The sequence below is a fragment of the Cavia porcellus genome, unplaced genomic scaffold, assembly GCF_034190915.1.
Source record: "Cavia porcellus strain 051 isolate PalLab524CR breed Dunkin Hartley unplaced genomic scaffold, mCavPor4.1 scaffold_32, whole genome shotgun sequence".
Taxonomy (NCBI): domain Eukaryota; kingdom Metazoa; phylum Chordata; class Mammalia; order Rodentia; family Caviidae; genus Cavia; species Cavia porcellus.
The window spans coordinates 30327803-30347813 of NW_026947515.1; the positions used below are offsets into that span (position 1 = coordinate 30327803).

At 51.4% G+C, this 20011-nt stretch overlaps 1 protein-coding gene across 15 annotated transcripts in view; it reads right to left on the reverse strand.

Annotated features, from left to right (window-relative positions):
• The window catches only part of Ccdc57 (coiled-coil domain containing 57), a 93267-nt gene that overhangs the window by 42129 nt on the left and 31127 nt on the right, over positions 1-20011 (reverse strand). For all 15 annotated transcript variants that reach the window (XR_010045277.1, XR_010045276.1, XR_010045275.1 and 12 more), the window contains exons 4-12: positions 19612-19713; positions 17654-17811; positions 17459-17533; positions 16082-16282; positions 12705-12863; positions 10775-10937; positions 10164-10298; positions 5117-5339; positions 2625-2728 (exon numbers count right to left, since the gene is read on the reverse strand). Coding sequence is in view for 9 of the 15 variants with exons in the window: in XM_063242381.1 (XP_063098451.1) it covers positions 2625-2728; positions 5117-5339; positions 10164-10298; positions 10775-10937; positions 12705-12863; positions 16082-16282; positions 17459-17533; positions 17654-17811; positions 19612-19713 (1320 nt within the window). In the remaining 6 variants the exon portion in view is untranslated. The remainder of the gene's footprint in view (positions 1-2624; positions 2729-5116; positions 5340-10163; positions 10299-10774; positions 10938-12704; positions 12864-16081; positions 16283-17458; positions 17534-17653; positions 17812-19611; positions 19714-20011) is intronic.

Genomic DNA, 20011 nt, shown 5'->3' on the forward strand with positions numbered 1-20011 from the left:
CCAGATACAACCTGCACACAGGCTCTGAATGCTGCCAGTGTGCACTGCCCAAGGCTGGAAGGGGAAGGCGCATGTGCAGCAGTGCGTAGCAGCCCTTCTCACAGGGCTCAGTGCTGGGAGAAATAGGGCCACCAGGAAACAGCAAGGATGCTAGGTGCAAGGGCACATGCCTATCAGGTCAGCTGCTTGGTGGCTGAGGCAGGAGGACTGCAAGTTTGAGGCTGACCTGGGAAACTTAGCAATTTAGTGAAACTGCTTCACTACGGCTGGGCATGTAGCTCAGTGCAAAGGTCCTGGGGTCAGCCACCAGTACCAAACAAACAAGCACAGGTCTGGAGATGGAACCCAGTGGTGGAGCACTTGCCTACCACAGAGGGCCTGGTTTCAATGTCCAACATCACAAAAACAAAATAAAAACTAAATACAAGCCCCGAGACAGCAGAGGGTAGGAAGCGAATCTTCCCCTTCCAGCAAAAAGCAGAGATAGGAGGTGCTAAGAGGGAAGGGGTCAAAGGCTGTGATGACCGGGAGTGGGCAAGAGGCAGAGAGAACACTGCCCAGCAGGAACTTCTGTGGGGGCAGCAGCATGGTTGTGATTCCCATCCTGGGCTCTGGCCAGGCCCTGCCAGCTCCCCAGGGCAGCCTCTGGCCAGCCTGGTGGGAAGGAAGGACACAGACAGGCTGCTATCCACCCTGGGCAATTCCTGTCAATAGTTTTGTTTTGACTTCACAGACACCTAGCAGAGCTGCTCTCTGGGTAAGCAGACACCATAAGTAGAAAAGGAAACACAAACACTCCACGGTAGAGTCTCACCTAGGACTGCCTCTGATTATGGAGGGAAAATTATGAGCTCTTACCTAAATGCTTTTTTTTTTGTCTTTTTTGAGACGGGGTCTCGCTATGCAGTTCAGGCTGGTCTTGAGTTCACTTTGTAGCCCAGGCTGGTCTCAAACTCGCAAGGATCCCCCCACCTCAGCCTCCCGAGTGCTGGGATTACAGGTGTGAGCCACCACGCCCAGCTTCTAATTGCTTATTTTTGTGTGTGAAATTCTAACCAGGTGGCTTAGAACCAAGAACACAAAGCATTATAGAAATGAGGTATCACCCTCCCTTCATATGTATGTAGAATACATATTTTTTTTTTCAGGTTTTTGAGACAGGGTCTCCCTGTATATTACAGGTTGGCTTTGAATTCAGTGCTTCTTTTGCCTCAGCCTCCCAAATGTTAGGTAACAGGTGTGTGCCATCATGCCTGACTTAATGTAAGAATTTAAAGTAGGGCTGGGGATTTAGCTCAGCGGCATAAGCGCCTGCCTTGCAAGCAGGCAGTTGTGGGTTCGATCCCCGGTACCAATAAAAAGGAAAAACACCAAAAAAAAAAAAAAAAAAAAAGAATTTAAAGTATATGTTTCTTTTTTTTTTTTTTCTTATAGGTACCAGGGATCGAACCCACAATCGCCTGCTTGCAAGGCGGGCGCTTATGCCGCTGAGCTAAATCCCCAGCCCCAAAGTACATGTTTCTAAGCACTATTTTGGGCTTTCTTTTTTCTTTTTTCCTTTTTCTTTTCTCTTGTATTTTGAGACTGGGTTTCATTGTATAGTTTGGGCTGGCCTCAAACTCACTAGGTAGCCTAGGCTGGTTGGTGTTGAACTTGCGGCAAACCTTCGGTCTCAGCCACATCTGGCATTGCTTTGGGAGTTCTTTGATTCAGAGATTATTTATTTTTGAGGTACTGAGGATTGAACCTTGAGTTATGCCTCTAGCCCTCATTTTTATTTTGAGGCAGGGTCTCACTAAGGCAGGGTTACTAATTTGTCCAGGCCAGGCTCAAATTTTCAATCCTCCTGCCTCATCCTTCCAGAGTGCTAAGATTACAGATGCCCAGTTTAACTCAGGGGCATGTTATTTTTGTTTTGTTGGATCTCATTATGTAGTTCAGGTTGGCCTCAAAAAATAGGCAATCCTCCTGGCTCAGCCTCCCAAGTGCTGGGATCATTGGTGTGTGCCAGTATGCCTGGTCCAGAGTTTATTTGGACATATGTTATTGAGAAAATATTTGGAGATTTTTCTGGGTATCTTTGTTGCTGATTTCCAATTAAGTTCTTTTGAGGTCAAGAAACTATTTATTTATTGAGACAGTATTTCACTATGCAATTCAGGCTGGCCTTGAACTCACTTTGTAAGCCCACTTTGTGGCCCTGAACTCAAGGAAATCTTGTCTCAGCTCCATAAGCGCCTGGCTTACAGGTGTGTGCCACCCCATCCAGCTAGAAACATTTTCTGTATGATTTGAACCTTTTAAAATTCATTGAGACCTGCTTTATGGTCTAACACATGCTCTAACTGACAGAAGCCCCATAGGCACCTGGTTCTGATCCTAAGCATAGAAGTGGAAAAGTGATTCATGTCTATTGCAACAACAAAGACACACTTCTGGTCAAGAAAGGGAACGAGACACCATGAGGAAACAGCAGGCATGGGAGACCCTGGATCTGCTATTAGCCAATTTGGCCACAGCCTGCAAATATTTCAAAACATCACAGGCTGGAGTGGTGGTGTTATGACTGCAACCCCAGTTCTCCTGGGAGGCCAGGGGTGGGAGATCTCAAGTTTGAGGCTCACCTTCTTTTTGAGCTCTGTTACCAGCACGTGCAAGAGATGCACTCTGTCTCCGAGCTTCCTGAACGCCAGTTCAGCAGATGCTTGGCCAGCACAGACAGAGCCTTCTGCAAAGAAGACAGAGTCAGTCAGGCTCAGATCCTGGAAGCTAGAAATGTCCCCCACAAGGCCCACAGGGGCCACTGGCTATCTCAGGGAGCAGGTGTCCCTCACTGGTCTCAAGAAGCCAGTTCCTTATGACAATCAGAAATGCGCTGTGCATGAAATGTAATCCTGTGCAGAGAGCAGGACAAAATCCTGCCTGACACACAGCCTCTGATGGAGTCTTTCCACTTATACAGGGGGCCATTTGTTTGAAGGAAGAAAAAAAGACATCCACATAATTCATGGGTCAAAGAAAAAGTGACCATGGACATTACAAGTTAATGTGAACAGAATTATAGAACAAAACAATTTATCTATTCATGCTAAGCTGTCCTTTGGAGAACATTTATAGTTTTGGGTTCACATTTTAGAAAGACAGAAAGGCTGAGAATCCATTAACTGAACATTCACCTGAAAAAAATAAACAGAAGATAAGCAAAAAAAGGTAGAGGAAAGAAAATAAAGTTAGACACTGAGGAAATGGAAAATATAATAGATGGTCAACAAAACCAAGCTGAGTCTTTAAAAAGGCTAAAAATAAATTTCTGTTGAGACTGAGCAAGAAAGAATAAAAAAGAACAGAAGCGAAGGACCAACTTAATATGTGGGAAAAGGTCAACAGACAATTAGAAAGCTCCTAGAATAGAGTAAATAGCTTTATGCTAGAAGTTTAAAAATCTAGATAAGATGGACAAATTCTTAGCATAATACGACATCCAAAATGATGCCCCCAAATAGGTGTAGTGGTACGTGCCTGTATTCTCAGTACTTCTGAAGGCATGCAAGTTCAAACTCAGCCTGAGCACTCAGGGAAGCCCTGCCTAAAAAAAATTTTTAAAGGCTGGAAGCAGGGTGTGGTGATGCAGCCTCATAATCCTAGCAGTTGTGAGGCTGAGGCAGGAAGATCACTACAAGTTTGAGACCATGCTGGCTACCTAGTGAGTTTGAGGCCAGTCTAAACTACATAGTGAGACCCTGTTTCAGAAAGGGGGGGGGGGTAGGGGGCAGCATTGGGGGAGGCACGGAGGCACACACACAAATCTGGAAGTCCTCTAACTGAATCAAGAGTTTAAAACCTTCTCACCAGAAAAACTCCTGCCTTGGGTAGCTTCAAAATAGAACTTTTTTGGGGGGTAGATATAGAAATTCTCAATAAAGCATCAACAAATGAAATCTAGCGATGCAGACAGGGCATGACACCTCACTCTGGAACTGCAAGGTTAAAGTTGCAAAACAGTGCGAATGTGTGCACCCTGCCCCTCCTGCAGTCACAGCCACACCTGGCAGCCACTGCCCGAAGAATCTGAGGGTGGGGAAAGGGCAGCCTTGACCTCAGGGACCCTGGGTGCTGCCTGTCCTTTCTGCTTTCCGGCAAATCCCGGCTCAGATGCTTTCAAAGGAGCCTGTGTCCCAGAAATGCCAGTGGTTTTGAGAAAACCCAAGAGAATCTGCTTCCTGGATCCACAGAACCAGGGAAAGACAGCTGTCTTCCCCCGGGGGCTCCTGCCCACCATTCCTGTCTGCGCTACACCCAGGCACCTGCCTGTGACACCAGCCACAGCCAGCATGGCAGGGCCCACAGATCTGAACCCAGGGAGCACAGAAGAGGCCTGAGTCAAAGCCCAAGGCCTCACCATGCCCGTCAAGCAGGTGAATCTCACTTGGGAACAAGGAGGCACAAATCAGAGCTGGGAGAGGTCTGCCAGGCATGTGCAGAGGCAGTGTCACCCACTGTTGGTGGCAGGCCGGCTGGCACTGTGACAAAACAGTGTGAGCTAAGAGAAGCCACATGAAAGCGCTGTACAGTCGCACGGACATAAGGGGTGAGGTGTCAGGGCAGCAGCTGACTCTGGGGAAACACAGGTAGCTCTGGGTCAGATCAGAGGGTCCTCGGGGGCTGGGAAAACCCATTTTGAAAGGACAGTATACTGGGCCAGCGCCTCCAGCAGCCTCTGCAGAGGAGCAGGCCTGAGTGTGGGGGTCAGTGTGGCCTGAGGGCATCCTCGTATGTTTCGATGTGCCTTCTAGCTGCTCTTCCAGGCCTCTCAGTTTGTCCTTTAAGTCTTGCATTTGTGCTTCAAGGGCCACAACATAACCTGCCAAAAACCCCAATCTTGTTACCTCCTCCCACAGGGTGCTCCTCCCTGAAGACCTGGCCCAGCACCCCTGGGCCGCATGACTTGGCCCTGTCCTACTTGTCTGCCTGGGCCCAGGGTGCCCTGTGGGGAGCCTGCCCTTTCCCCTTCTCAGTCTGAAGCTCAGGATTCTCTTTTCCTCAGGAGGAAGAGCAGGGGCATCCTTGGAAGAGATTTGCCAAAGGCGGTGTTCACCTGCAGGGCCTTCCCACTCACCAGAAGGGGCTGCGTCTCCTCCAGCGCCCGGATCGGGCTGGTCGCCACCCCAGGTGTCCTTTGCGAAGTGTGCAGGAGGAGGCATTTGGTCACTCAGCATTTCCATTTCCCGCCGCATCTGTGCCACAGCATTCCGCAAGCTTATGTTCTGCTCTTGGAGCCGCTGGATCTCCCTAGACAGAAAATCTTCACTTATTTCTTCTCTGTGCTGCTTTAGGGGCATCTGCCAAACACATGTGGAAAAGGGAATTGTTATGGCCACAGAGATAGGGAGCGTTTCCTGCTGCAGCCTGGCTTGATCTCCCACTGCTCCTGCCCTCCTGCTAACCACTGCCTGTCCTCTGGGGCTGCAGGGACCCTCCCAAGCTCAGTGACGGGAAGGCGCTCAAGTGCAGGGTCCCCAGAGTGACCAGGCTAGCGCCAGGCAGCAAACAGGTGTGTGTGTTCACAAGTGCAGGCACTCTCCAGGGGCAGAAGGAAGACCAGGGATTCAGTGTCAAATGGAACAGAGGCTCAGTTGGGTAAGACAAGATGCTCTAGGGAAAGACGCCAAGTGTGTGCTTCTGCCACTGAGCTACACACTGAAAAAGGGTGAAGATGGCAATTTTTTTTTTGGTGCTAGGGATCTAACTCATGACCTCATGTTTGCCAAGAAGGCACTTGTACCACTGAGCTAAACCCCTGGCCCTGATGGAAAATTTTACACACATTTTAGCACCATAAAAATTTAGTAGCTAGACTAGGCCCAAGAGCAGATCTGAAAGCACAGAAGAGCAGTGACCATAAACACACAGCAATAGAAAACAGTGAGGTGGAGGGAAGGGTCTGAAAAATAAGGAGAACTCGGGGTGGTCTGGGATGTGGTACCAGGCACCCAGAACAACAAGAGGGGCCAGAAAAGGTATTCTAAGCACCGTGTTGGTGCATGTCTGTAATTCTAGCACTTGGGAGGCTGAGGCAGGAGGATCACTGAGATCAAGGCCAGCCAATAATGAATTTCAGGACAGCCTGCAGTACAAAGTGAGACCCTCTCTCAAAAAACAAAATAAAAAATAAAAAAACAGAAATGGTATTCCACAGCAACAGCCACAAGTGCTCCAAGTCTGATGGAAGCATAAACCCGCAGGTCTAAGGGCTTCAGTGAATCCTAAGCAAGATAAACACAGAGAAAAAAACATCGAAGAATACATCAAAACCAAACTTCTACAAAACAGTGACAAGAAAGCTCTTTGAGGGTATCTGCCTCACTGAGGACAGATGCAGCTGATGAGTACAGCCCTGCCGGGAGCGAGCCAGAGCCAAGGGTGCAGCCTGCCTGCCAGCCTGACAGGACTATCTACGGAACCTCAGGAAGAAAAGTGTCAGGAAGCCTAGGTGGGGTACGGGGAATCAACCTGGGCAAGGCAGAAGACCCCATCTCAAAAAACAAAGTTTATTTAGAAAAGGAGGTCTGATGATATACCTCAGCTGGCATGGCGCCTACCTGGCAAGCACAAGGTCCTGAGTTTGATCCCCAGTTCAAAAAAAAAAAAAAAAGAAAAATTTAAATAGAAAAAAAAAAAAAAAAAGAATTCCTCAAGTGAAATGTGACCTTGCCAGTCACCGGTCCAAGCTCCCATCCAGCCCCTGGAGCCACTTGCTGTGTCTTGCGTGTTCGCAGTGCTGTGAGGAGACAGCCACCCCTTCAGTGACCGTGGGGTGAAGCCCGAGATTAGCTCTGAGCTGGCCTGGCCTGGGCCTTCCCTGGACACTACTGCAGCAGCCCTGTTACTTTCACTCCCAGCTCATCAGTGCTTTGCCAGGGTCACGCTGACTCTGGACATGCATGTGGCCTGCTGTCCCTGGCCACCCTCCACCCCAGCTCCTTGGGCCTCATACCTCAGGTTCTGATGACTCGGTTTTCTGCACACGAGCTTCCCTCAGTTGCTTGGCACTGTGCAGTGCGTGGGAGGACCATGTGCCCAGAGCCTGGCTCTGTTCACTCTGCAGCACCTGCACATCTGCTCAGGAGGGAGCGTGGTGCTCTTGGCTGGCTGGATACCATTCTGCACTCAGCTGGTGAAGCCTCACCAGCTTGCAGCACAGGCCGTACCCAGGGCCCTGCAGGGATGTCCCCCACCCAGGATGCACAGACGACCTGTGTGCTCACTACAACCCAGCTGCAGGAACACTGGTGTCATCGGTGTTGGGGTGCCCAGCTGAGCCCACTTCATAGCTGACTCTGCTTCAGGCCTGATCTGCCTTCCCTGAGAGCTGACAGCCCAGAAGGAGGGGAAGGCAGGCCAGTCCCCAAAGGACTCCAGTGCCCCTGGTAGCTTAGGCTTTCCATGATGGGGCAGACATCTGACTTTTGAGAAAACAAAGGGGCCCTCAAACACTGTCCTGAGACAGGGTCATGCATGGGGAGCCATTGGGCCTTAATCTCAAACAAAGTCCTGAGATGAGATCAGGCCCAGGCCAGCCTCCAAAAGATGGCGTCTGAGAAGTTTCTGTTGGTCCCAGGACAAATTATCACAGCAGGGCAGCTTAAGACCTCAGGAATTTATTTATCCTCTCCTGAAATCAGGGTATTGGGCAAGCTGTTCTCTGCCCAGAGGCCCTCACAGTCTCTGCTAGCTGGGGCACCCTTGCCATCCTCGGCTATGACTAAATCTGCCTTCGTGTGCTGTCTCTCCATGTCCTCTCCTCTCATCAGGTCAGTAGGTTCTGGATTAGGGCTGGTCCTACTCCAATGTTACCTCATCTTTTTTTCTTTTTCTTTGTTTTGTGTTGAGACTTTTGCAGTGGCTCTTGAGTCTGGCCTTGACTTTCCTAGGTAGTCTAGGCTGGGCTTGAACTTGCAATCCTCCTGCCTCAGCCTTCCAAGTGCTGGGAATATGGGTATGTGCCCCACACCTTGCCTGTGACTTCACCTGAACTCATCACATGTGCAGCAATCTAATTCCAATGAGGTTCTATGGTCAGAACCTGAACCTTAACTCAGCCACAGGAAGCCAGGGGCAGTGGTGGATGGCAGCTGGCTGTCAAGCCTGAGGAGGTCCTTGCAGAGACAAAGTCACTGTTCCCTTGAGCTCAGATTGCTCAGTCTGTGTGTGAAGACATGTGTCTTGGGGACAAAGTTCAACCTCTTGGCCAGCTTTGATTACGAAAAGCTCCACAGTTGCCCTGAGATTTCACCATGGATACCGGATTCTCCAAACCAACGAAGCCAGCAGGGTGGGAAGCGGTATTTTAAAACTGAGAGGGGAATAAGCTACCCAGGTCCACCAGCAGCGATGACCTGCTGGGATGCTGGCATCCCTGCCAGCCCAGGCACAGGCAGTGGCTCTCTGCACGCCAGCCTTTCTGCCCCTTCCTTTGTGCTGCAGCAGCCAGACCAGCTTACACTAGAGAGACCCCTTCCTCATCTTGGTGTGGAAGGCTTGTATTTGTAATTTCATGGAGAACTTATTGGCATTTTAGTGAGTTAATTCCAATCTACCACTTGGAGGCAACCCACAGTGAGAACAAAGATGCTAAGACACATTGAGAGCTATGGGGAGCCGAGCTGTACTAAGTCCAGCCAAGATGCTGGTTCACCTGGAACGAATGCCACTGGGTTTTATTAATTCATGAAGAAGGGAATGGTTTGAGGCTGAGTGATTGTGAGAATGGCAGGAGACATATAAGTACTGTGAGCTGGGCTAGGTAGGAGGCCAGAAGGCACCTCTGCAATACACAAAGAGAAAAATATGCAGGAAGACCAATCTGTGTAACACAATAGAGGTGGCGCTTAATGTTCAGGCAGTAGCGCCTCAGCTCTGATGTGCAAACCTTTTCTGCCTGGGAAGCCACAGCCTCTGATTTTGAGGCTCATCCCAGTTGACAGCCCTGGAGCAGGGGCTCTGCTATATAGCCCAGCTCACCCATGTTTAGGGAGACACCGGAGTGGGACACCGGAGTGACTGCTGCCTGGCTTCAAAGATCAAACATCAGCACCTCAGTTAGTGCTATTTACACTGCTCAGAACCAACTAAAGAAAAAGAAAAGGCCTGGCCAGTTCTGTACACACCAGCACACAGACACAGGGCCAGGGTTGGCTGAAGTGGAGGGGGTTTCCAGGTGTCATCCACACTACACCCCCACAAGGCAGTGGCTCCGAGCCAAGAGGCTCTCCCAGGTCTGAACAATCCCCAGCTGTTGAGGCAGGGCCATCACATTTGTGCTCTGACTCCATGGACCCAGGCTCAGCTGTCCCAGGTTCCCTGTGCCCCTCAGGTAGGTGGTGAGAATGGCTGACGCTCTCAGTGCTGTTGAGGGTCGCCAGTTTCTTCCTTCATGGCAAGACAGCAGCAGCAGAGAATCAGCTGATACAGGGAGGGAGATCAGAGTGGCGGCAGACACACTGTACATCTTGTCTGAGGTGGACTATGCTGTGGACACTGGGATCTGTGTACATCACTGCCTGTGAGCACACCTCAAAAGAATCAGCAGGGAAAAACCACCAAGGCCATTCACAGGCATGGAATGATGTCTCCTCTCCTTCCAGCTCCGGGCCACCCGACAGTTGTGACAGCTCAAGTAGGGTCCCTGAGCCTCAGGTACTGAACAAATCGAGGGGGATTATAGGCTTGGAGGGAGAGTGGCACCAGCTACTGACCACTATTGTCCCTACTAAACACCAGCAACTGCAGGGACAGACACAGCATGAGTCACACTCCGAGGGAAAGATCACAGCGTTCACCACTGGGCTGAGTCGTTCTGAGACTTTCTGCAGTACTAGGGACAGAGCCCAGGGTCTCACTCACTCCAGTGCTGCATTGTAGCAGCTCTGAGTCAGATTTGGCCCTGGTGTTTTTACAGGTTTCAAATGCTAAAGACACAAAAAAGATTCTGGCTTTATGTGTTTTGATGCTTCATAGCCTCAGACTCACCTGTGTGTGTGTAACCAGTCATCAAGAGGAACGGGATTGAGAAGGCCCAGCCAGCCTCCGTGCACATGGGCATTATGTCTACTGCAGCTGCTGAGCTGAGCCAGCAAGGGAGGCTGGGGAACGGATGCGCTCACCTGTGGCTCCTGTCTGGGGAGAAGCCCATGTGCCCGAAGCTCTTCCATGGCCTTGTCTCGCTCCAGGGTCACAGCCTTCAGCACCACATCCTGCTCCCTCAGTGCCTGCTCTGTCTCCTGAAGCTTGGCTGCAACCTGGGAAACACCCACCTGCGGTTGGGGGCAGTGCTGGCCTCCAGGGACAGAGCCAGCACCCTTCTGCCTATGAGGTGCACAGCAGGCAGGGGTGAGATGTGTCCTGAGAATCAGGGTGCACACGAGCTTGGGATGCCAGGCTGACCCTGATGTGGTGGGAGTGATGTCCATGCTGCCCAGCCCCGGTGCCCAGGCCACTCTTGCAGGGACCACACCAGCACCACTGAACCTCATCAGTGGGAAAGCAGCTAACACACTGCACCCCTGCTAGAGGTTGGTGGCCATGGAGGGCCATAATTGTATAACTGTGACTTTGCAGCCGTAAGTCAACGGTCAATGAGGCTGAGTGCTTTTGAACGTATAGAGTAAGTTAGCAAGCACCAAATCAGTCCTACTTCAGCACTGTACATGCCCCAGACCTGTCTCCTGATGCCCCCTGACCAAGGAGGCACAGCACCATGCAGTACCACACACACCTGATCTCTGGCCTCGGTCAGCCCCTGGATCAGGGCCTCTGACCTCTGGATCTGGTCTCTCTCAATGTCATCACAGCGCCGTTGCCAGTCCAAGCCCAGCTGCACCCGGTCACGTTCAAGGCTCCGTTCCCTTTCGATGGCCTGGGACAGCTGCTGTTTGTATCTAGGGACAAATCCAGATGGTCCGCCTTGGTGATTCTTTAGTTTGCGATGGGATGCAGTTTGCGGGCGAGCACAGCCATGCTGACGCTGTGTGCACAGCTTGAAGGCAATGAGAAGCCGCTGCCATGCGCACAGGGCAGGCCAGGGCAGAGGCCGAGATCCCCGAACACTGGGGAAGACGCGGGCCGTGAATGAAAGCAAAAGTGCCAGTGTGCAGGAAGACCAGCAGAGAAGCAAACACATGACAACCACGCTGGCGGACTACTCTGAGGAGCAGCAGATGTGAGCCAGGCAAGAGGCAGCCTGCAAGGGGGCAGCAGGGCCCATTCCATGGCAAGGGGAGGCTTCAGAGGCCATTGGAGCCTGACAGCACCGTGACAGAGAGGGGAAAACTACTGCCATGATACAAGGGCCAGTTTGTCAAGGGACGGTGTACAAAGTTCATGGCCCTAATGGGGCATCACACAGAATGTCATAGCTGACAGACAGCTGACCACAGCTGCACCTCCAGTGAGTGACCGAGCCAGATGATGGACCGAGAGGACATGGGCGACGAGACTCCACCCTTTGCCAACGTGGCTCAAGGGACCGTCTCAGAGCCCCTGGCACGGACAGGATGTCCTCTTTGGGTCCATGTGGGCAACCTGAGACAGACACAGGAACACAGAGGGAACATCTCAGCCACAGTAGGTTTAACTTGAAAACCAGAACATGATGGTCTAGAAAATGCAAAATAATGGGAAATAACACCACTTTTCTAAACTGCCCACTGCCCAAAGGGAAATCACAGGGAATTAGAAAACACTGTAACTGAGTATCAGACTCTAGGATGCAGACAGTCGTTCTTGAGAGGAGACCTATAGTACAAACTGCTTAGAGAAGAATAAGTCATCCAAACTTCTCTATCAGAAGCCATCAGAGGGATACCAAGTTAAAGCCAAAGGAAATGGAAGAAAGAAAAAAGATCAGGTATTGATGACACTGAAAACAGAAAAGCAATTAAAAAAATCAGGGGAGGAACTGGGAATGGGGGTTCACACCTGTAATCCCAGCACTCGGGAGGCTGAGGCAGGAGGATCACCATGGGTTTGAGGCTAGCCTGGGCCACAAAGTGAGTTAAGGCCAGCCTGAACTGTATAGAAATAAATAAATAAATAAATAAATAAATAAATAAATAAATTGGGGGCTGGGGATTTAGCTCAGCGGCATAAGTGCCTGCCTTGCAAGCAGGCGGCTGTGAGTTCGATCCCCAGTACCGATAAAAAAAAAAAAAAGGAAAAAGACCAAAAATAAATAAATAAGTTAGTAAACAAAGGGCTGGGGCTGGAGCTTAGTGGTACAACACTTGCCTAGCATGTGTCAGGCCTTGTGTCCAACCCCCAAGGAGAACTAAAACAAAGCCATCACATACAGTTAAAGTGGGGTATGTTTTACTAAATGTACACTGCTCCTCAATAATGCTGACTTTAGTACATTACTGGAAATAGATGACCTTTACTCAGGCACATGCTCCTGAAACCATAAGACAGACACTAGGGCACAGCCAGGCTGGTGGAGGAGTAAGAGATGGCCCTGCCATGGCTCCCAGCTCTCGAGAAGAGTAGGTCCCTCGTCCCAAGGCCTCTCAGATTCCACCACTGTCCTCATCACTGCATTCCCTTCTGTTTGTCTCTGGTTTACTGTTTCAAACAGAACCCAAAAGAACAGAAGCCTGTGGGCTCCCCTGGGAAGCACTCTCAGAACTCCGGCCCTGCCCTGGGGACCGTACCTGTCTACGTCCTGCTGGGTTCTGACCAGCTGGGCTTTAAGCTTCGCCTTCTCTTCCTGCAGTGTCTGGGCCTGGAGGTCTCTGGAGACCGCCTCCTTGGACACTTGGGCGACCTGGGCATCCCAGCCGGCTTTTATGGCTGCTGTTTCCTCCCGGAGCCTGAGCAGAAAGAATGTATCAGTCAGTGTTCCCACTGCGCACCTAGGTGCGCTGCTGCCCAGTGCCCCAGCAAACAAGCGTGTGCTCTCTGGGCCAGAAGAGACTCCACGGCAGAGTTCAGGCGTCCCCCCACTAGGTAAAGCAATGGTTCCACCTGGGAAGAAATGGCCCCTGGTCCTATAATCCCAGGGCCCCTTCCTGGCCACAGACCTGCCCAAGTGCAGGGCCAGAGGCTCCAGCATCCACAGAGCCTGGGCCACACCTGGCACAGCATCTCATCGCATTCAAAGTGAAAGCAGAAAGAGGCGCCACAGTGTCCGCTAACCACTTAGCAGTTTGCCCAGAGCGTTCTGCAGCATGCTTGTTGACAGACGTGCTGACTGCCCTAAGCAACACTTGGACAGGCGTCACTTCAACCAGTCGATTCTTGGACTGAGCAATTTTTTCTGGGGGAGGAGACAGGGTCTCACTAAGTAGTGCAGGCCGGCCTTGAACTCACTCTGTAGCCCAGGTTGGTCTCAAACTCACAGCAGTCCTGCTGCCTCAGCCTCTCAAATGCTGGGATGATAGGTGTGCACTACCACACCTGATTTGTATTGAATACATTTAATAAGATTATTGTTTTTATATTTTCTGTTGTATGATAAAAATGACCAAAAAGGGAGGTTGGGAATTTTGCTCAATAGCATAAACACTCGCCTAGCAAGCAAAAGGTCGTGAGTTTGATCCCTGGTACCAAAACAAAGTTTTTGATCATTCTATATTTAAATAACTAGACTGGTAAGTGGTTAAACAGCTTAACACCTCTAGAAAGATTACCAAAAACTAGATAAGGCCAGGGATGTAGCTCAGTAGCACAGCACCTGCCTGGAAAGTGCAAGGTCCTGGGTTCAATTCCAGGAAACAAAAACAAAAACAAAAACAAAAACTGAATAAACTTCCCAAGTGAAACATTAAAACACCCAAAGATACTACCTAGGGCAGGCATGGTCCTAACCCAAGCAACAGGCCACCTGCCCATGGCCCGACACTGCCCTGCTATGCTCACACTTGGCCTCCAAGGCCACCGAACTGGCCAGCAATGACCCGGTTACCACATGCAGACCTTGGCAGGCTCCCATGCCCATGTGCTAATGCTTGATGGGCACTGATAAGTGGGGTGGCTGACTGCAGGCGAGGCCACCACTGGGATGGAGTGGCCATTAAACACGATTGGGACACATCTCAAGCCCAGCCTTGTGCAGGGTGGAAAAGCCACCTTGCCAACACTTTGGATGTGTTTCTAAAAAGGAGGCTGAGGACAGGCAGATTCACAGTGTTGACATTTCCAGACAACGGGGGCCACTTGGTTGGATTCAAACATGGGACACTGTCCCTTCCAGGCTGACAGCCTTCCTGAGGTGAGGCCTGCCCACACTCCCACTGGCCTGCTGAGGTGCATGGCCCCAACTTAGGTTGCAGGGCAAGGCCACTGTGCTCTCACTGGAGACACAGGCACTAGTGGGGAACACAGTCACCACTGAACTCATATCCATCCACCTTAACCCTGTAGGTATGCCCTGGGTTCCAAACTCAGACAACACAAGACTGCTCACACAAGGAATGCTACCAAGAGCTGGGGTCGTCACTCACCACTAACTCATACCTAGGATAACAAGAAGCCTCAGAGGTGGTTCAAAACCCACAAATCCATTTTCTATTGGCAAAATAATACCTGTCTATGTGATGAGGACTCTTAACAAGCAAAAAACACTCCTGGACAGAAAGTGAAGGAGAGTTCAGCATAGCACTTACTTAGGAGGCTGAGACTGGACAGGCAGGCTGGCCAAGGCCTGCGTGGGAATGACACAGGCTCAGACTGGCCTGCCTGTGACAGTGCAAGGGCACAGCCCCACACTTCCTGGGCCCAGGCCTCTGCCACTGGAATGGTGCTCCTCAAACTAACACAGGGCATAGTGCTCAATAGACTTGGAACCTTCCCGGCATTTCAAGCTCTAAGAGCATCCCCTACCCAAAAGAGAAATATAATTTGGCAAAGAATTTTCTGCAGGAAGAAGGCAAGAATTCCCCACATGGAAAAGCATGCTGCTAAGCACATAAATGCCAGCAAATGACCCATCTGCCTCAGTGGTCCTGGGAACACAGCCTGCTGAGGGCTGAGTTCTCCCTGGAAGCTGCTGTGACCCGTGGAGCTGTTGGGGCTGGGACCTGGCTGACACAAAGAAGGGAGCGGCATTCACAAAGACACAGGAGCCGTGTGCACCACTGGTGGGAACCTGAGGAGGCGCAGCCACTGGGAAACCACAGGGCAGCTCCCCAAGAGCTAAGCACAGAGCCATTCGTTTCCAGCATGTCACACAAGAACCACAGCAGGGTCTTGAAGAGACACCAGAACACCCATGTTCACAGAGCACCAGAGAAGAGTGCAAACAAAATGTGGCCACTGCATACACGGGAATATTTATTTGGTCTTTTTTTTTTTTTTTTTTTTTGTCTTTTTCTTTTTTATCGGTACCAGGGATCCAACTCACGACTGCCTGCTTGCAAGGCAGGCGCTTATGCCACTGAGCTAAATCCCCAGCCCCTATTTGGTCTTAAAAAGGAGGAACATTCTGACTTGATAAGCATTGAACTATACATTACAAAATGGTTCAAATAATTTTACGTTACATGTATTTTAACACAAAAAAATTTGAAGAATGAAACTTTGATGATGCTATAACGGCAATGAACCTTGTGGATATCATACTCAGTGAAACAGGCTCACCACAAAAGGTTTCAGTTACTTGTGGGCCCCAGTCATCACATTCACAGAGACAGACAGGCTTCCAGGTATCAGAGTAGGGGGTGAAAGCTGTTTAACATGACAGGGGCTTGGCTGGGGAAGAGGAGGGCTTTGGAGCTGGCAGAGGTGCAGGCAGTGTGGCACTGCACATACCCTGCTGCTCCCAGACTGCATACCTGGGAATGTTAAGATGGTAAATTTCATGTTGTGTATCTCTTACCACGGATAGCAAATGCACTGGCACACACACAATCTACGCAACTTCAAAAACGAGCAAACAGGACCATTGAGAGGACCGGACTGCTTCAGAGGTCAGTCCTGCCCGCAGCCCATTTCCCTCGGTCTGATGTGGCCTGAGGCTGCCAGGAGCACAGGCGCCAACCAACAGGGCACCTGACCCTCTGGGAGGAGCAGGCTGGTGCCAGAGGCTCACCTGTCGATGACGGCGTCCTTCTCCTTGGCAGCGTCAGCCTGAGCCCACTCAGCCCTGCGCAGCTGCGCCTCCAGGCTCTCGCAGTGGGCCTGCAGCTCCTGCACCCTGGCCTCCAATGCCCGCAGCTGCTCTGTGTGAGCACTCTTCACTGCCACCAGCACTACATCTCTCTCCCTGGCCAGACGGTCAAGCTCCTCGTGTCTGAAACACAGCGGAAGGTGCCACAGCAGCCCTCCCAGGGCCCAGAATCCTTGAAAGCATCACAGCCCCCTCTTGGACTGTGGCTGTCATGATCCCTCATCCCTGGTGGAACGGCTGTTTCTGCAAGTATCACCTGCCCTTCTCAGAGGATTTGCTCTCTGCCCTGACCTTACAAGCACAGACTGATGCCTGGATCCCTCCCCACCACAGTGCAGGATTCCTGAACAGCCCATAAAAGCCAGCAGGTCTAAGGCATGAGCTTTGTTCTGTGCGCTAACCACTGAGTTACCAACGTGGAATTGCCCTAGTTTGCCTGCTTCTCATAATTCATCTTTCAAAGTAGTTTTGTGACTCAGCATTTTCACAATACTCCTCCAACACTGCAAATATGCTTGGGAGAGGAGAGACTCAGTGCAAACGGGGTCCTGCTTCACAGTGACAACAGTCTTTTAAACTTGAGTGACCTGATGAACACGCTTCCTACAGTGAGACTGAGTCTGCCTGTCTGCAGTTTCAGATGGGGGAAGCTTCTGACCGCAGCACTTTACTTAGAAGGCAATGCAGGTGTTCACTCTGGCCCGCACTCCAGGTGCACTCTGCTGGTTGGCGTACCCTAGAATTCCCAGCGTTTCAGCAGCCCTCACCTCCTTGAGTGTGGCTTCCACAGGAGCCAGGTAGGAGCGACAGGAACATGTGACAGCTGTGAGCAGTGGGATCTGAGCCCCCTAATCTGGCCAGATAATGGTTCTGCCAGCACCTTGGCATAGCAGGCTGACACCAGGCCTTAAATTTATGATCCTCTTGCCTCAGCCTCTGGGTTAGCTGGATTATGGGTGTGTGACACTGTACTCAAATCCTTAGAAGTTTCAAATTTTGGGGGCTGGGGATTTAGCTCAGCGGCATAAGCGCCTGCCTTGCCAGCAGGCAGTAGTGAGTTCGATCCCCAGTACCGATAAAAAGGGGAAAAAAAAACCAAAAAGAATGAAAAAAAATAAAGTTTCAAATTTTTACAGCACAGAAAGTCTAAACCTCCCAGAGGAAGCATAGAGCAGAGCACCAGTGCAGACTCTAGTAGCAACCCTGGCCAGGCCCCCTGCTGCTGTCTTCTGCCCTAGGGGCCCTGTGAGCAGCTCCTCAGCCCCACCACTGCTCCTGGGGCAGTGATCTGCTACTCACTTCCTGTTAAATGTCTCCTCTTCTCTCTTCCTGGTCAGCTGCACAGAGTGAAGTGTGTCCTCTAAGTCCTTTATCCTGCACACAAACAGAAGCAGTGCAAGAGCCTGGATAAGCAAACTGGCTGGTCTGGAGGAAGCCAACCAGCTAGACTTGCTCCCAACAGCCACATGGCCTCCAGGAGAAAGCCCCACACACCGGGCGTCTTTCACAGCCTCCAAGTCCCGGAGCTCCCAGGTGCAGCTCTGCAGCTTCTGCTCTAACTCGCGGTTTTCTGTCTCTGCCTTCTGCAGACACTCCGCAGCTTGGGCTCCAGCCAACTTCAGTGCCTCCAGCTCTTGGTTCAGCAGTTTGACCTGAGAAGGATTTTGGCAGCTCAGCCAGGAGTGCAGCAGCTGGATGGGTAAAATGGCTGACAGTGGTGCAGACGGGCAGCAACACTGACACTGGTGGACTATGTGCTTGGACTTCTCAGCACCTGGCCTCACCCCAGCACCTGAGCTGGCAGCCCACAGCTCGTAACTGTGTGCAATTACAATGTCAATCAAACATTTAAAACTCAAAATGAAGTTGTAATGGGAAAAAACTGAGACATCAGACGTGAACATTTCACCAGGACTTGGCCAAGGATTTAGCTCAGTCTCAAAAGCACCTGCCCGAAGAGCGTGAGGTTGTGAGTTTGATTCCTGGTACCAAAAAAAGAAGCAGAAAGTAAAAATGTGCTCACATCCATCCCTGGTAAAAACTTAGCAAGGCTGAGGACTCACTGAAGGCACCCTGTGCCCGCACAGTTGGGCTCCTATCCCTCAAGGGTGCCTCAGACATGCCCACACCTTTCTCACAGCGGACCCATTTAACGCAACTTACTTCTTTTTTTTGTCTTTTTCGTTTTTATCGGTACCAGGGATTGAACTCACGACTGCCTGCTTGCAAGGCAGGCGCTTATGCCACTGAGCTAAATCCCCAGCCCCGCAACTTACTTCTTGACACAAATCTGAATATTATCTGCAAAGTGAAGCCTACAGTGTGGAGCAGGGGAACACAAGGTTCAGTGTTCTTGGGAAATCCTTGGGTGATGACAGAGGCGGTGCTGTGGGCAGTTATGTCCCAGGGATGCCCATAGGTGGGTGGTGAGGTGCCACTTTGGCTCTCAGAATGAACCCTGTTGTGAAGCCAGGGGTGGTCTCTGCCTCACAGCAGATGAGGGTGACAGTGGGGGTTACCTTGGCTGTGCCTGCTTAGGCAGACAGGGTATCCAGGTGGCTCACTTGTTCTCCCCTCATCAGTTGCTTTGTGAGGGCCCCTGTGGGTCAGCCTTGAGAGTGAGGCCAGACAGCTTTGGTCTGGCTGGGTTAGCACTGCCTCCCAGGACTTAGAAGGAGGGCCTAGCGGGCCACTGTGGTATCCATGCAGGGCTCTAATGCTAGGAAAGGCACTGGTGGACATGGCTGGCCCTGCCAGGCGGAGTACTGATGCCTGTGCCACAGGTTTAGATGGGGGTTGCTGGGCCTGACCATTGCCCTCCAGGGTCTTTGTGTCCCCTGGGCCCGGGACCATGCCTCCACTGCTGTGCTGTGAGAGGGTGCAAGGCTGGGAGGTGGGCCCAGCAGTAACGAGCAAAAGCCATCCCAGGTGTCACTGTCCTCAAGTAGTGATTTGTGCCCCACTGCAGGCCCCTCAAAGCCGGTCCTGCCCTGCCTCTTCCAGGCATGCACACATGTTCCCCATGTCCCACAATGCTTGGGGTATGCACACAGTGTCGAGTCCCATTGGAGTAGAGCCCTGGTGTCAGCTTGCTATGTACCACATGCCAGCTTCAGACAGGCCCTGAACCCCCAAAGCCTGGGGTTCTGCCACAGAATGGGAAGACCTCTCATTTGCCTCTTTTGAGGACCTCATGAGGCAATCTGTGACAGGCACTTCCTCAAGGCCTGGGGCAGCCTGACCAGGGTTCCCAACTGGAGAGAGACTCTGAGGTGGCTCTGCACAGAGGCTTCCCCAGCATCTCACAAACCCCTGCACCCCACCCCGGCCCCTTCAGTCAAGGCCTTGATGGGAACTGAATATTTCACAGCTCGGAAGTCACCCCACAACTCAAAAGACCAGTGCTTCCTGCTGATGAGGAGAGGTCTCCAGTGGCAGAAGGGGTTTGTTACCTTGAGTTCATGGGCTAAGACTGTGTTGCTCATACTGTCGGCCCGTAGGCGGAACTCATGCTCCTGCTTCTTCATTTGGGATTCAAATTCCAGCAGCAGTTCCTAAAACAAAATCACCCACACTGAAGGGAAGACAGCAGGGCCCAGCAAAGAACCCCTAACGTGTCAGTAAGCTAGGGCAGGATGCCATGGCTGGCACAGGGCTGCTGTGCACCCTCATGGCGAGGCCAGGGGACACTGACACCAGCAACAGCAGCCACAGGACACTTATCGGGCTGAGGGAGAAAAGACCCCATAGCACCTGAGACCCCTGGTCTGTGAGCAGCAGTGAAGACCCTAGCCAGTGCCAGTGGGCTTCAGGAGGTGGTCACCCTATCATCAGCCAGGCCTCACCCTGCCC